At 40.2% G+C, this 16,123-nt stretch overlaps 1 protein-coding gene across 3 annotated transcripts in view; it reads right to left on the bottom strand.

The window, feature by feature from the left end:
* Positions 1 to 16,123, bottom strand: part of TBCK (TBC1 domain containing kinase) — a 197,263-nt gene that overhangs the window by 22,702 nt on the left and 158,438 nt on the right. For all 3 annotated transcript variants that reach the window (XM_075543954.1, XM_075543957.1, XM_075543955.1), the window contains exon 25: positions 3,235 to 3,394. In XM_075543954.1, the coding sequence (XP_075400069.1) occupies positions 3,235 to 3,394 (160 nt within the window). The remainder of the gene's footprint in view (positions 1 to 3,234; positions 3,395 to 16,123) is intronic.

The following is a 16,123-nucleotide window of genomic DNA, read 5'->3' as shown; positions in this document are numbered from 1 at the left end:
TTCTAAACAAATGATTCATTTATTAATTCTTGGAATCATTCAATAATATTTGTTATTTGTTAAATTAAGCATTGAAAGCCTTTTTATCTTACTGAGTTATATGTTATTCCATTTAGTAGTTTTATTTGTTGAATTTTCAGACTAGCTCTTAAAGAAGGAACTTTACAGAGGACGTAAAACTAGAAAAATTACAATCAGTGCCTACTGTTTTGCAAACAAAAAGATGCCCAGGTTCAAATATGGATTCGGCATAAAAATCATAACCATTTGCAATGGTAATTTGTAACTGTACTGGCTGAAATTGGCACCTCTGCTTTCTTTTCACGGCATTCAATTATGGCTTCCTTAATCTTTTCAAAATGGGGCCCTGCCAGCTGCCAGCTGCAGTGTCCTGATTTCAATTTAGGAGAAAAGCTGCCACTTGCTTGGAAATCACTTGAAATTTTTACACAGCCAGGAAAAAAGAAGAGACCTGATTAAAAGAGCTCTTAGGAAACCTTCTCCACCACTGCCTGATGGAAAACTGGAGGGCTCAAATGAACTGGCTTAGCCTGAACACCTAAAATTCTAGAACTTTTATATGATCATTATTGAAGATTAGTTTTTAAATTCTATTATGTGCAAACAATGCTGAGGTTAATGTAGTGCTTATTAGTATCAGCCTCTGCACCTAACTTTTTATGCCTGATCTAAAGTCTGTTCAATAATACTCTGGGGTATTAATCTCATTCCCATTTTATAAATGAAGAAATGGTGACTTGGGATGTTGAGTAACATGTCCAAATTAACACAACTAGTAAGAAAGAGAGAGAGCAACTAACCCAATTAACCCTGGGTAACTACCATGCTTTTATGATAAATGGAGCTGGAGTAGGTGGCGGTGGTGTCAGAAGGATTAACCTATAAAAACATTCCTTACAAAAGTTTGGGTACGATGATGTAAGAGAACCATTGACATAGTTGAGTTACCTGGGATTAGCAGCGTTGTTTCCATCCCTGTGCCCAATGGGACCAGTGATAGGAAAGAGAGCAAGTTGGGTAGAGAAGGTAACCCGATGGGAAGTATTATCAGTAGAGGGAAAGTCAATAGGAGACAGTCTTTCAGGGAAGAAGCCAGGGAGGTGAAGCTCGTGAACTCCTTCCCTTCTTAACACGTGACTTGGCTACATGACAGGAAACCGTTTCAGAAGAGACAGAAATCATGTTCAGGGTAGAGCGGGGTACAGAAGGGACCTGGGGGCAGGTGAAGCAAGGGGGAACAGTGTGCATATAGAAGAGAGTGCAATTACTGTTAATATACTAGAGTTTCAGTAGATACACTTTAAATTGAGATCCTTTCAACTTAAACCAAAAAGGTTATCATCTACCTTTTCAGTGATCACATGTCTGGATTGTTCAGTCTACACTCACACAAGGGCACATGCATATGAGAGGGGAATATTTTATCTCTTCTCCTGGTTTCCATGCAAGAAAATTTTCCTAAGCATATTTCAGACATTTATTTTTGTTTCTTTATTCTCTCTGCCCCTGGGAGGTCCCACTTACCCACTGCCGGGAATCTCAACTCACAGTGATTGTACAGCACTGAGTAGAAATCTACTGGGTCTTTGGGTTTGTAAATCTTTACAGGAGCTGAAAGCCTCATCTTTCTCCCTTGCAGAAACCAGTGAGTTCAAACTGCTGACTTGGTGGTTAGGAGCTCATGAGGAGTAGAGTGATTTATTTAATTGGGTAATATGAAAAGGCCTAGACCTGTTCCCATGAAAACACGCTACCCCAGGGTGCAAGTTACTGTGGCTACATTCCCAGGAGCAGATCCACGAGCCCCGTGGCCTGTCCTGCTTCAATTCTGGCTGTTTATGAATAGGATCTCAGCCTAGTTTGGGGAGCTGTTATATATATATATATATATATATATATATATATATATATATATAAAATCTTCCATGTTGTTTTTTTAAAATATATAAATATTTTATTCCCACATGATAGTCTTCATTTTATTTTTCAATGTGTTCAAAACTAATAAAGCCAAGGCAGAGGGAGTGATTTTCTTTTATATGCTCTGCACATATCTTGTGGGGTACAGCATTTAGTTTTACCCAAAGTAAGTAGCCTTTGTCCTTGGTTCTGGAGAAAGATTCCATCGAACAAGTGGAATGCCTTAGTCTGCGATTTCTAGGCCATACTTGCTGCTGCATGGGGATGACCAGATCAGAAAAGACTTACCTGGGAGGCTGATATCAATCAGCATCAGGAGGCATTACCTAGCCTATCATGCAGGTCTGGCCAACAAGACCCTGGGTCATGAAGGCTCAGAGACCTTTAAGGCTGCGGAAAGGCAGATGATGTGGCCTCTTTGGATTGCGCAAACTTCACATTGGAGACCTTCTTAGTCCTTGCCTGTGTTTTTCTTCCACCTGCGGATGCTCATGTGTGTCCCTTTGTGGTGATAAATCTGTAATTGTAAGTCTCGTGTTCTCTGCTAATTCTGTGAGTCTTTCCATTCAGTCCAAGGGAGAAGGGGAAGCCATCAAATAAAAGTGAAGATGTTGTGCTAACTCTCCAACTCACGGCTGGTGTCTGCCTACTTGGCAGTCTGGAAGGACAACATCCTGTAACTGTGAAATCTCCTGAGCGCTGGATGCCATGTTGGCAGCTGGTGTCTGAATGATTGAGAAGTGGGAAAGTGAGGATAAAACCAATCTCCACACATTGAGCATTGGATTTATGCTGATTAAAAAAAAAGTTGTCCATGAATATCTGAACGTTGAAATCCTTCCTGAACTATCTCCCATAGGAAGCTCTGAAAGTAAAGCAAATAACACCCTCCACTCCATACCCACGGAATCAAAAACCAAAGATTCAGGCAAGTGAAACAAAACCGTAACTATCACATCCAACAAATTCCATCATTACCAGTTTTTAGAGTCTCCTCAAGCCCCAGTGCTTTTTAAGCCATTTCTTTGCAATTTCAGAAAAGCAATTAGAACACACACACAAAATGCTCAGGTTATCCTTTGGAATTCTCTAAATCTATGTTGTTTATGATGCTAAACTAAGGAAGAAAAACGATTGAATATTACTGAGGAAAAGACAGGCAAACTTTCAATATCAGCATGTAGACAGGCGATAGCTATCATTTCTGAACTAAAGAAATACATCATTAGACAACCAAGATGGTAGACAGGTAAACAACTCATCAAATGCGCATGACATGTGGCGTACACTTACCTCAGCCATGTGCTTTGTTACGTGCCCCACGATAACAATGACCTTCCCCTTGAAGCTCTGGAGCGTAGTAGTGCAGGGGGCTTGGGTCAGCTCTCCGGCTGCTGTGAATGCAGTGCTGAATGGGATATTGATGCTGCCGGAGATGTGGCCCCGGAGAAAGCTGAAAGGGAAGCTTAAGGGAAACATTGTGTGTCGACTTGAGCGCAGGAGAGAAACAAAGGTCATGGGTTCCCTGATGATAGTATTCCTGACTATCTGCCATGCTCAAGCATATGAGTATTTTGGCTTAAATGAAGCAAGGCACCTTTAAGGAAGAAACCAAGTGAAAATGAATCAGGTTTTCAGTTCATTACTACTACGAATAATATTATTTTAAAGCTTTGAAAGTGATATAGGCGAGAGAATACACTCAAGTCTAACTATACTATAAAACGATATCTATTAAGTGGGACTCTGCATAGAATTATTAGAGGTTACTGACATTGATAGGAAATACTTCTGGTATATGTTTATTTTTCGAGTCAACACAGCTGATATTTCTAGTTGTTTTGTTTTTTAATTTGATCTTCTCTGGGGTGGTAGTTGGTGTATTTTATTTCATTGAAATTTAGAATTCAGATGTCTTTGACTACCACTTTGATTTAGTAATTAGCGCATCTTAGCAACCCTATAGGACAGAATAGAACTGTCCTTTGGATTTCCGAGGCTGTAACTACTTATGGGAAAAAAGAATCTCATCTTTCTCTTTGGGAGCAGTTGCTGGCTTAGAACTGCTGACCTTCTAGTTAGCAGTCATACATGTAACCCACTACACTACCAAGGATTAATAAATTAACTGTCAGTTGACTTGATTGCAGTGAGTTTGGTTTTGGTACTGGCATAAAAAGATCCCTTCATGGTGCAAGAACTTTGTGCTCAATACTAATCTAGAGGAAGAAAAGCCTGCCACTCTGTTTCCACGAAGATGACAACCGGAGCACCGTATGGAGCCGTCCTCCCAGGTCACGTGGGGGCTGCCATGTGCCAGCGTTCACTGCAGAGGACTGGGGGTGTTTTCTTCAGCTTAAAATAATAGGATCATGACATGTTAGGGAAAATGCCCTAGAAAATAATTTACACATAGAATTAAAATAATGAGAGTGTAACTTTCTGGGGAGAAAAAAGGCAGCTCCTTATATACTAGATTTAGAAAATAACACATCTGTAAATATCACTCATTAAAGTACTCGTCATAAAATGAGACCTACACAAACTGTTGTGAAAGAGAGGTCCGGGTTTCCGCTAATGTCAGAGTGAAGTGTTGCTAGGCTTCAGTTTGTACCACAGCAGCACACAGGGAAGAAGCAATTACCATTAATACAGATGGGAACATAGTTTTAGCATTCCAAGACTCAAAAGTAACCTACCAAATAGCACAGAAGGCCGAAAATAACACTAGCACACGCTGTTCACAGGCACATTCAAATCTGTGGTGGCTTGGCGCTGAGAGGTGCGGTGTATTTCCCAGGGAGGGGGCTTGGCCACGACACCCACGACGCAGGGTGCACGCTGCCCTGGAATGTCGCTCTTACCAAAGAAATGCTGAATGCTAACTTTTCTTTCACCCCACTTTCCACAAAAGTGAAAATCCTCTTTGGATTTCTTTCTGGTCATGAGAACAGGTAATGATGTAGGTCTTTCGTGAAAGAGAAGGGGGCATGAATGAACTTTCACAAGGTAGTATATGGTTCTTTGAGAGGATGTTTCAATTTGGGGGCGATCAGGAAGGCTCCCAGAGAAAGTTATCTTACTCATAGCCATTGTATAGTGAACATGGGGGGAGGGTAGAACTGCTCTGGGGGTTTCTGAGACCCCCCCGCCCCCGCAAGACAGTTGGTGGTATCCAACTGCTGACCTTTCTGATCAAAACAGATAGCATACTCCCTAGGCGCCCCCCCCAACCCTCCCAAGGAAAGCAATAGCTGAGTTAAAATTCGAAGAATTAATAAGTTAATTCGGCAGAGGGATGAAATGGAGTTGGGAAGGAGGGTGAGAGCAATAGGTGAGAACTCTCGGCTTGTGTGGGAAGAGATGTGAAGGGAAGCCAGGGGCAGTGGTGGTCACAAGGAGGAGCCACCCAGGCCTGAGGTGACTGGAAGTGGACGGGACGCTGTTGAAGTGTCATCGTGTTGGTGAGACTGCTTTTGTTCTAAGAGCCACGGAAATCAAGAGGGTTCTTACGCAGAGAGCCAACGTCGGCTCTGTGCTCTATCAATGTGGAGAAAGGGTAGAAAGTGGCTATAAGAATCTTAGACAATATCCCTCCCCTTCCTTAGCAATCACTGAAGACCATGAAAGAATCGTTGTATGCTCAAGAGAGGCTCGTTTTCAAAGCTGACACTTTAAAAATGTGAAAATCATAATTTTAAAAAGTTACAACACCCGCAACCAATAGAACCTACAAAACAGCCGTCAGTGTAGAAGGGGAAACTGATCCCTACGAACTGGACGACTTCATACTTGCTCCTGTGTTTACAGGTTTATCTTCGTTCAGAATTCAAGTTTTCTCTCACTGCCTCATTCTCTGCCTCTCTTGCTCTCTCTCATTAATGATAAAAGGAGAAATTTGAGGATTTTATTCTAAATAACGATGGTGGAATTTTTCTAGTCAGCTGCTACTTCCTTTTTTCTTTAAGAAGAAACACTTGATATTACGAATGGCAAAAAAGACCATAAAAAGCTGGACCATGACGGGAGAGGGTATCAACATCAGCACCCCAGTGGACGCTGCTAAGTTAGTCTTCCAGAATGGGCAGAGGATTTAGGACAGTAAGCAGATCACACTTGCATTTCATTTGCACAAGTTTCTCAAACCTTCACAATGACTCAATAGTCTTAGCTGCAATTTTCATGAACAATAATAACTTTGTCCTCAGCACATAATTATTTGATAGTATTTTTATTTTCATCGAAGACACATTTTAAAGGTAAAAAATTTGGATACCACAAACTAAGAACATAATAACTCAGATATTCTTGGTAAGTGCATTTATATGTCAGGTCTGAATTAGTGACAGTGAGTGCTGCTGTGTCCATTAGACAGCGCTCATCAATTGTTTGCATCTTTTTCTTTCTAGTGCTTTTAAAATAGCAAAAGTAATACCAATCGATCGTCTTCATCATATGCTGTAGCAGGAAGACTGTGTTGCCTACCCAGTCCTAACTTCCTCGTTTGGAAGGGCCCTTAATCGCCACCTCTGTTGAAGTGGGAGCCTCGGCTGTCATGTTGGTATCATATGAACCAACTACAACCCTTTGGGTGCTGTATTGCTTGCCGTCACCAGCTGCTTCTTGGGAGAAGATAAGGTAAACAATTACCTTCTCAGAAACCCACAGGGACAATTCTCCCGTCTTACAGGGAGGGCTGTTAGGAGTCGGCATGGGCTCATTGGTAATGGGTTGAGTCGAAAACCCTGTCTGACCAAAGAGTGGGGGCGGGGGGAAGAAAAAGCGACAGCAGCTGAAGGCTGAGCCAATCGGATTCTCTCCCTTGAAATATCAGAATAAAACAATTTAAAGAGCCCTTAGACTGAATTACCATACAAAGTCACATATTCCCACAGTTCAGCCACAAGTATCCTCAACTTTAGAAGTAACCTTGTTTTACAAGATAAATTATGTGAATCTTTGGTTTCAAAAGAGTACCCATTTGTTCCCAAATATCTAATGTTTACATATAAGATCATCGCTTAGTATCAGGATGATTTTGTGGTTTTAATATCATTATTTATTATGACTTTCTAAAAGAATAATTTAAACAGCCTTTTAGCCACCAGTATGCCCTAAAATTGTTAATATCTTAGAATCTTATACTGGGTAGCTTGATATTGAAAAAATGTTTTTCTTTTTTGTGGTTTAAATGTTAAAATGCTTGACAAAATATTATGGTGACAGAATCTTTTGGGGAAAAGAAAAAATGTTGCCAAATGCAAAACCCTTCCAAAATTACATTTGGAAAATTTGATACTATATAGTCCCTTATTCTTAATCTAGTTCAACCAAAAAAAATCTTAGACAAAAAGAAAATACTCATCCAAGGACACGCTTGCGTAAAACAAATGGCCACTGAAACTGTCACTTTGCTATTGGCAAAAATGACAATGGCACTCACAAGCACTGCTTCAAATTTTTCTAATGCTTATACGATGTTTTCAGTATTAGGACCTTCGATGATATGCCTGAAGAAATGAAAAGGTAACACATATAATTACAGGAAGAGGCAGTAATTACAATGAAATCTCTACTTTTCAATAACAGTAGTTATAAAAGTATGTAGTTATGGCTGCAGTCACTTGGCAATGTATCTGGATGTAGCTGTTAAACACTCTGTACTCTGTGGTACCTTCTAGCAAACATATGCTTTCTCTGGTGCCTTGTGATTTCTGCTGTGTCTCACTCAGCTTTGAAATAAACTGTAACCCTCCCTGGATTAATATTCCATAAGGCAGTTTTGACATTCACAAAAAGCAACCAACGGAGTGCTAATGGCAAAAATAGCTTCATACATCAATCAAAATCTGATGGCCCAATTTAAAAATCCTTTAGAAAAAGGATTCAAAGGGTTCTTTAACAAAAGGATTGGGCAATCAGAATAGCTAACAGGTAGGGTGATATATATTTCAGCTTCCTTAGATAAGAAGACTTTCTTTATTCCTAAGTATATTATATAGCCAAACTTCAAGTAGGTATGTCTTACTTTTCTCAAATAGATTTTAAAAGGAAGAATACAGACAGGTGTTCAAATGAGACAGGTCCTTAAAGAACCATATTCCAAAAAAAGATTCTTGACTTTATAAGAACAGATTTGCATCAAAATTCAACATAAACATGACCTCAGTTTTACAGGTCCTAAAAGAGGACACTATCTTTGCTGTGTACCACATTTAGTCAAGTCACACATCTTTAGACAAAGCATACTAGTATTTCAGCAGACTGCTTACTAAGGTATAAAAACTTTTGTGTGGCTCTTTGTTGGTTAATTAATTATAACTGGTGTTATATATCTTTGAGATGAACTGAGGAGTTATATCTTTAGTATATAGTATAATTTATTATAATATTTATTTATATTTATTATAATATAATTTATACTATATAATATAGTATATAGTATAATTTAGTATAATCAAATGAAAAGATGATATTAAGCCTAGATTCCTCATAGATAATGTAAGTGAATGGCATTAAGTGATTAAATACTATACTTAAAATTTATTATTAATTTGGAGTTAATACAAATATCATTGCACAGTTGAATCACATCAAGCAGAATGAACAATTGCTACCACAATCAGTTTCCAAACATTCCTTTTTTTCCTGAACTCCTTGACATTGTCTCCCTTTTAACGCCCCCCTCCATTGTACCCTCTCCCCCAAACCCCTTACTCTATTTGTTGTCCCTATAGGTTCATCAATCCTGAGTTTCATAAACTGGAAAACAACACAGCATATAATACAACTTCAAGAGGGTAACCTCCAAAGACATAACACCTCTGAGATGCACCCTACTATGAACAAACACAAACAAAACAAAAGCACAGAAAATGTTGTGAACCAGACAGGTCCAGCACGCATCCATAGAGAGGGTCCACTGACGAGGTTTTAACTCTTCAGTCTGACTGATGCCGCTGATCCTCTATACTCATCTCGCCAATGCCCTCTGTTTAGTAACTTCTTTCCTCCCACCCCTTAAGTGTGGATAGAGGGGTTCCCCGCAGACTATTTCCTATGTTGTTCCCACAAATGACCCTTGGGCTCCCATTGTCATCCATAATCTTCTGCAAACTGGATTCTGACAATTTAGGCTCTGATACTAATCCCTCCTGCGACCAGATTATAAGATTTACAATCCTTCGGTGACTGATGTTGGTGTGCTTCTTCCATTGGACTTAGTTGACATCTCCCTTAGATGACTGCTTGTTTGGAGACAAGCCTTTAAGACCCCAGACAGTATTTTATCTGATAACTGAGGCTAGGGTGCATCTCAGAGGTATTATGTGATTGTGGGTCATCCTCTTGAAATTGTGTTACATGTTTTTCTGTTTTTTGATAAATGAAACCCAGTTGGGTGCATTGATAAGGACAGCACGTAGAATAAAGGTTTCTGGATGGGGTGGGCAGGGCGGGACAGAGGCATGGTGGTGGTGGTCATGGGGGTAAAAGGGAGATGCTGTCAAGGAATCCAGGAAGAAAAAGACTGTTTGAAAACTGACTGTGGAAGCAATTGTACAATTCCGCTGTCAAGAGTGAACTATGAAACGATATGACCTGTGAGGTATATATTAACTCCCAAGTAATAATACTTTAAAAGAAAGGAAAAACAAAACGTTATCAAGGAATGGCTTTTGGGTTCACACTAAATCCTAGCTCCCATTTAACAAATACTCATTCTCACACCATGGTCCTGCTCGATGCTCACTCTCAGCAAGGGCACGGAAGATAGGGTGCTAGAGCAAAATTTGTTTGATGTCATTTCCTTGTCACCATCCTTCCAACCATCTAGAGCAGCGGGTCTCAATCTGTGGGACGCAACCACTTTAGGGGTCGAACAACCCTTTCACAGGGGTCGGTCACCCGATTCATAACAGTAGCAAAATTCCAGTTATGAAGTAGCAATGAAATAATTTTATGGTTGGGGGTCACTACACATGAGGAACTGTATTAAAGAGTCGAGGCAATAGGAAGTTTGAGAACCGCTCATCTAGAGTGATATCACATGTTTGATATCTCATCAGTTGTAACATTTATTATTACTCTGATAAATTTCACCCTCCCACTTCTATTCCGATTAATCCTCCCCTATTTCTGACGCATATTCTCTAGAACTTGGACCACTGCAGTAACTTTGTTTTCTCTGTCTCCTCTTTTCCTTTAGAAATGCATTTTAATCATAATATTGTCAGATTGAGATATTCAAAACCAAGTTCTGATTTTTACATCCCTGTTGTAAACTTTTTACAGGATACAGACCTACAGGTATCAGGCCATCTCTCTTGGAACTTACAGTTGTAAATCGTTCACTTCCAACATAATTTAGCCATGTACTATCTCCAGGATATGGGCCTAGCTCCTGTAGTGGTCACTGCCTAAAGACGATTTTACCATATTTCTGAGTTCAAGTATTATCTATCCTTAAATGTTTCCTCCATGAAAAATTTCCTTCCCATATTAATGGAACCTGTCTCATGACAGCAATTGGTTCTTGTATAAAGCATACTAATGTACAGGTTTAAACAATTAAAAAAATATTTGGATCTCTTGCTAGTCTTTTCATTGTATCTAGATGACAGATTACATAACTATCCAGCAATGTTGATCTAGCCAAGAATTCCTCTGTGCCAGCACACATTTTGAGAAAAGAAATTGGAAAAAAAAAGAAAAAGTAACACCTTTGGTTTTCTGTAGCATACATATTGACCCAAATGCCCAGTAAGAACCAGCTTATGGTAGGGCAAGCTAGAGATAGTTCTGAAATTAATAAGGAATGCTTATGCAAATCAAATATCAGGGTAATTCTACCCCTCCAGTCTTGCCTGCCCCATCATCTCCATCAACTTTCTGCACTCCATCAAAATAATCTCTCTAAAATACAAATCTGACACATATTACTATACCTGCAAGTCCACCTAGATAAGATAGGCTGGACAAACAATGTGAGAAGAAAATAATGGGACCAATGGTCCCAGAGCGACATGAGAGTGTGGGAGGTAGGGAAAGGAGGAGGTGTTGGCCAACCCAGGGACAAGGGAATAACAAGTGGTTCAAAACCAGAGGAGGGAGGGTATGGGAGGACTGGTAGGGCGTGACCAAGGGCAAGGTAACAGAGGAATTACTGAAACCAGAATGAAGGCTGAACATGGTAGTGGGACAGGAGGAAAGCGTAAGGAAATAGAGGAAAGGAGTAGGAGGCAAAGGACATACATAGATGTCTAAATACAGACATGTACATATGTAATTATATTTATGACTATGGGAGAAATAGACCTATGTGCATATATTTATAGGTTCAGTAATAGGATAGCAGGTGGACATTGGGCCTCCTCGCACGCACTCCCTCAATACAATAGCACCTTGCTCAGCTAAACAGTCATTCCATGAGACCCACCTTCCCGACATGATCACTGAAGACAGACGTGTGTATAAGCAAATGTTGTTAAGACAGCTGATGGTGCTCGACTATCAAAAAGATATAGTGTATGGGGTCTTAAAGGCTTGAAGGCAAACAAATGGCCATCTAGCTCGGTAGCAACAAAGCCCACAGAGAAGAAGCACACAAGCCTAAGTGAACACGAGGTGTTGAAGGGATCAGGTAGCAGACAACAAAATACAAAAACCATCAATGTATAATCACCTTCCCCACATAAACGCTGAAGACGAATGTGTGCATAAGTAAGTGTGGTGAAGAAGGCTGATGGTGCCTGGCTATTGAGAGATATAGCATCTAGGGACTTAAAGGCTTGAAAGTAAACAAGCGGCCATCTAGGCCAGAAGCAACAAAGCCTACATGGAAGCAACACACCAACACGCGTGATCATTAAGGGCCGAGGGGACCAGGTTTCAAGCAACAAAGGCGGGTGGGGTGGGGTGGGAATGATATCGTCGTGAATGAGGGGAGTGCATGATGGGGACCCAATGCCCATCTGTAGACAACTGGACATCCCTTGCAGAGGGGTAATGGGGAGGAGATGAGTCACTCAGGGTTCAGTGTAGCAACAGGGAAACTCACAACCTTCCTCTAGTTCTTGAATGCTTCCTCCCCCACAACTATCATGATCTTAGTTCTACCTTGCAAACCTGGTTAGACCAGAGGTGCACAGTGGTGCAGTTGGGATCTGGAAACACAGGGAATCTAGGACAGATGAACCCCTAAGGACCAGCGGTTAGAATGGTGATACTGGGAGGGAAACGGGGCTAAAAGGGGGAACCGATCTCGGGGATCTACATATAACCTCTCTGGGGGATGGGCAACAGGAAAGTGGGTGAAAGGAAATGCTGGGCAGTGTAAGATAAGATAAAATAATAAATTATAAATTATTAAGGGTCCACGAGGGAGAGGGGAGCGGGGAGGGAGGGGCAGGGAAAAAGGAAAATGAGCTGATTTCCAGGAACCCAAGTGGAAGGTGAACTTTGAGAATGATGAGGGCAACGAATGTATAAGGGTGCTTTACTCAATTGATGTATGTATGGATTGTGATAAGAGTTGTATGAGCCCCAATAAAATGATTTTAAAAATACAAATCTGAGCATGTCACTTACCTGATTAAAATTCTTTGATGCTATCCCAGTGCTTTTGTAGTAAGCCTCAAACTTCTTAACATGTTACGCATCATTCTCTATGAAGCCGCCTTGGCTTATTCTAGTCTGATTCCTCACCACTTTCCTGCATTCCTGCATCACTAATCCCGAGCATTGAAAATCCCTGAATGTGCTTCCCTCGCATGCTTCTTTGTGCTAAATGAAGTGTCTTTCCTTTCTGTTCTTGACTAGGGCAACACCTACTTGTCCTTCAAATTTCATCTCCGATATCACCATTTGACTTAGGTGACCATTTTTTGGGGGTGGCCAATTCATATAGCATCATGGGTATGCCTTAGACACAAATCATTTCACACTTCATTCTAACTATTGACTTAATGATTTTGGTTCATACCAAGACCACCAGATCCTGATGAGAAAACTCTGTAATTTAACTCTGTATCCTTATTATCTGGCAAAGCAGGCTCTCAAATAGGTTCAACGCCAGTGAGCCTGTATGGCATCCTGGAAATTGGGTCGTCGAGCAAATAGGCACTCTTCAATATCCACTGCACCTCTGGCAACTGAGGCCAATCCAGGAAATGGAGAAATTCCTCAGGCTTGCCTACCCCATAGCACAGCATTATCCAAAGTTCATTGAGACAGGTAGAGATTTTCATTCAGGTGGTAAGAACCAAGATGAGAACTCCTGGGGCCTCGTGGTTGAAAGGTCAGCCTTTGGGGACCAGCCGCCACTCTGGAGAAAGACAGGGCTCTCTCTGCCCGAGAGAGTCCCACTCCCAGAAACTCACCCGATCAGTGCGCCCTGGCCTGCAGAATGGCTAAAAGTTGGCATCAACTTGATGGCAGTGAGGTTTGGGGTTTTTTTGGGGGGTGGTGGTAGTGGTGGTGAACCTAGACATGAATGGAATGACAGAATCTAAATAATCTTTATCATTATTTATCTTGCTCTGACCAGAAAATTAAACAAACAAGTGAATCAACACAGTCATTGAATTGACTTCTACTCTAGTGAGACCCTACATACAATTTTTCGAGATGTAAATCTTTTTAGCTTCATCTTTCCCCCAGAGAACAGCTGGTGCGTTTCAACTGCTGACTTTGGGTTAGCAGCTCAGCGCCTACCCCACAAGACTGCCGCGGCTCCTTATTCTGATCACAGGTATCATTTTGAAGAAGGGTTTAGGAGCTAATTATTCAGGACATGGAAATAAGGACAATACTAGAATTCACTTAGGATGCACAATATGGCAACGTAATAAAACAACTGATTTTACGTGTTTCCAATTCGTAAAAAGTTTACAATTTAGGCCTGAGGTTATTTTTCCTATAACATTTGATAAATAAAAAGCAAATGGAAAGAGCGTTATAAATAAAATAGCAAAAATTCAGCCCTGACTTCACATAAATGAGAATATTTTTTCAAAGTATTTCTATTTACAGATAACATCAGTTGGAATCACATTTACATGACTAAGACCAGTCTTAATATAAACTCCAAGAAATGAAAACCTCTAAATATTTGGAAGTATTAAAGAAAACAACAGTGTAACTAGTGTCTTACTTTTGAAACTATCGCTATTATTTATGAAATTTATGCCACTATAAGAGAAACACTGTCTCTTAATCCTTGGGATCATTATTTGCTATGAGATGCCTACAGTGCATGGAAGAAGACAACTCTGACTGGAATTTCCACTTCAATTAAAGTTTCATGACTTTTTCTTATTAAAAACAAAGTGGAAATGTGATTTCAACAAAAACTTGAATGTGTTAGTTGGCCTCCTTGATTCTTCAGGTTTAGGCGGAGGGTCAGCAAACTTTTTTTTTTTGCTATGTGGTGTTTTCCAGATTTCCTTTTTTTTCTTTAATAAATCATTTTATTGGGGCTCATACAACTCTTATCACAATCCATACATACATCAATTGAGTAAAGCACCCTTATACATTCGTTACCCTCATCATTCTCAAAATTCGCCTTCCACTTGGGTTCCTGCAATCAGCTCATTTTCCTTTTCTCCCTCCCCTTCCCTCCCCGCTTCCCCTTCCCTCATGAACCCTTAATAATTTATAAATTATTATTTTATCTTATCTTACACTGCCCGGCATCTCCCATCACCCACCTTCCTGTTGCCCATCCCCCCAGAGAGGAGGTTAAATGTAGATCCCTGAGATCGGTTCCCCCTTTCTACACCCCCTTTCCTCCCAGTGTCCCAACTCCCACCACTCCTCCTGAGGGGTTCATCTGTCCTAGATTCCCTGTGTTTCCAGATCCCTACTGCACCCCTGTGCATCCTCTGGTCTAAACAGGTCCGCAAGGTAGAATTGGGATCATGATAATTGGGAGGGGAGGAAGCGTTCAAGAACTAGAGGAAGGTTTTGAGTTTCATTGTTCCTACACTGAACCCTGAGTGACTCATCTCCTCTCCACTACCCCTCTGCAAGAGATGTCCAGCTGTCTACAGATGGGCATTGGGTCCCCATCACGCTCTCCCCTCATTCACCGTGATGTGATTTTTTTACCCCCTGCCTTTGTTGTTTGAAACCGGGTCAGCAAACTTTTGAGACTGAAGAGCCAATCCTGTGCCACACAACAATTTAAAGCATATTTGAGAGCCATAAATATATTTTTACAAACCAATGAAATCACCATTATCTGACTAGGAGCCTTTAAATGAAACTGTGATATTTTTATTTTCATTTTCAACCTTACCCAAGAACCACATGTACATACCAAAAGAGCCGCATGCAGATGGTGAGTCGCGGTTCGCTGACCCCTGGGTTTGGACCAAGGCATCTCTAGGGCTCCTTCTTACTGTAAAGCGCTGCAATTATGTCGTTACTATAAATTTAGGGAGACATTTATGTCTTTCCTTCTTCCTTTTTGGTACATCCCTCTTTTGCTCCCTGTAGAGACTGAGGCAGTTCCCTCAACTCCTGTGCCATGTGCTTTCTCTATATATACTCAGAGAAACTGATTATAAAGTGTAACATTGTAACTTCTGGGTTATTTATGTGTCAGCTTGGAATAATAAATATAAAAATATAATGGACAGAGCTTTAAGAGCAGCATTTCAGTCGGGTATTGAAGGGTTCTAGGAGATTATAAAGATGACCCTTAGATTCATCAGTAGATAATAGTTTATTTTGTTTATGGATAAGCTAGCCTCCTTCCTTTTTATATAAAACCATTTCAATTATTTAAAGAAGTGAAAAAAAAGATGAGGTGAAACCAAACTTAATTCATGTCCAAGCATAATTTAGGAAAATTTTTAAAAAGTTCATCTTTAGGAAGATATAAAAGCAATGTCAAAGTTATGCCATTTAAATGATCTATAAAAGCAAAATAGAGAAAAAAGATGATATCTGGATATTATAAATGATTTGGAAATATTATAAATAGCATTTAAAAATAATATTAATTTTGAGAAGGGGATAGTCACAGAGAGTTTCATATTTCCTGTATTGCATAAAACTCCATTTTGTTGCACCTGCATTCCTTATTTTGTCATTGTGAAAGTCACACAAACTCTAGAATTTCAGTCCAAGGATTTATCTTCATAAGAATAAGTTGTTACTCTGAAAAGATGATTAC

The sequence above is a fragment of the Tenrec ecaudatus genome, chromosome 3 (assembly GCF_050624435.1).
Source record: "Tenrec ecaudatus isolate mTenEca1 chromosome 3, mTenEca1.hap1, whole genome shotgun sequence".
Classification (NCBI taxonomy): domain Eukaryota; kingdom Metazoa; phylum Chordata; class Mammalia; order Afrosoricida; family Tenrecidae; genus Tenrec; species Tenrec ecaudatus.
This window is presented reverse-complemented; position numbering and strand designations above follow the sequence as displayed.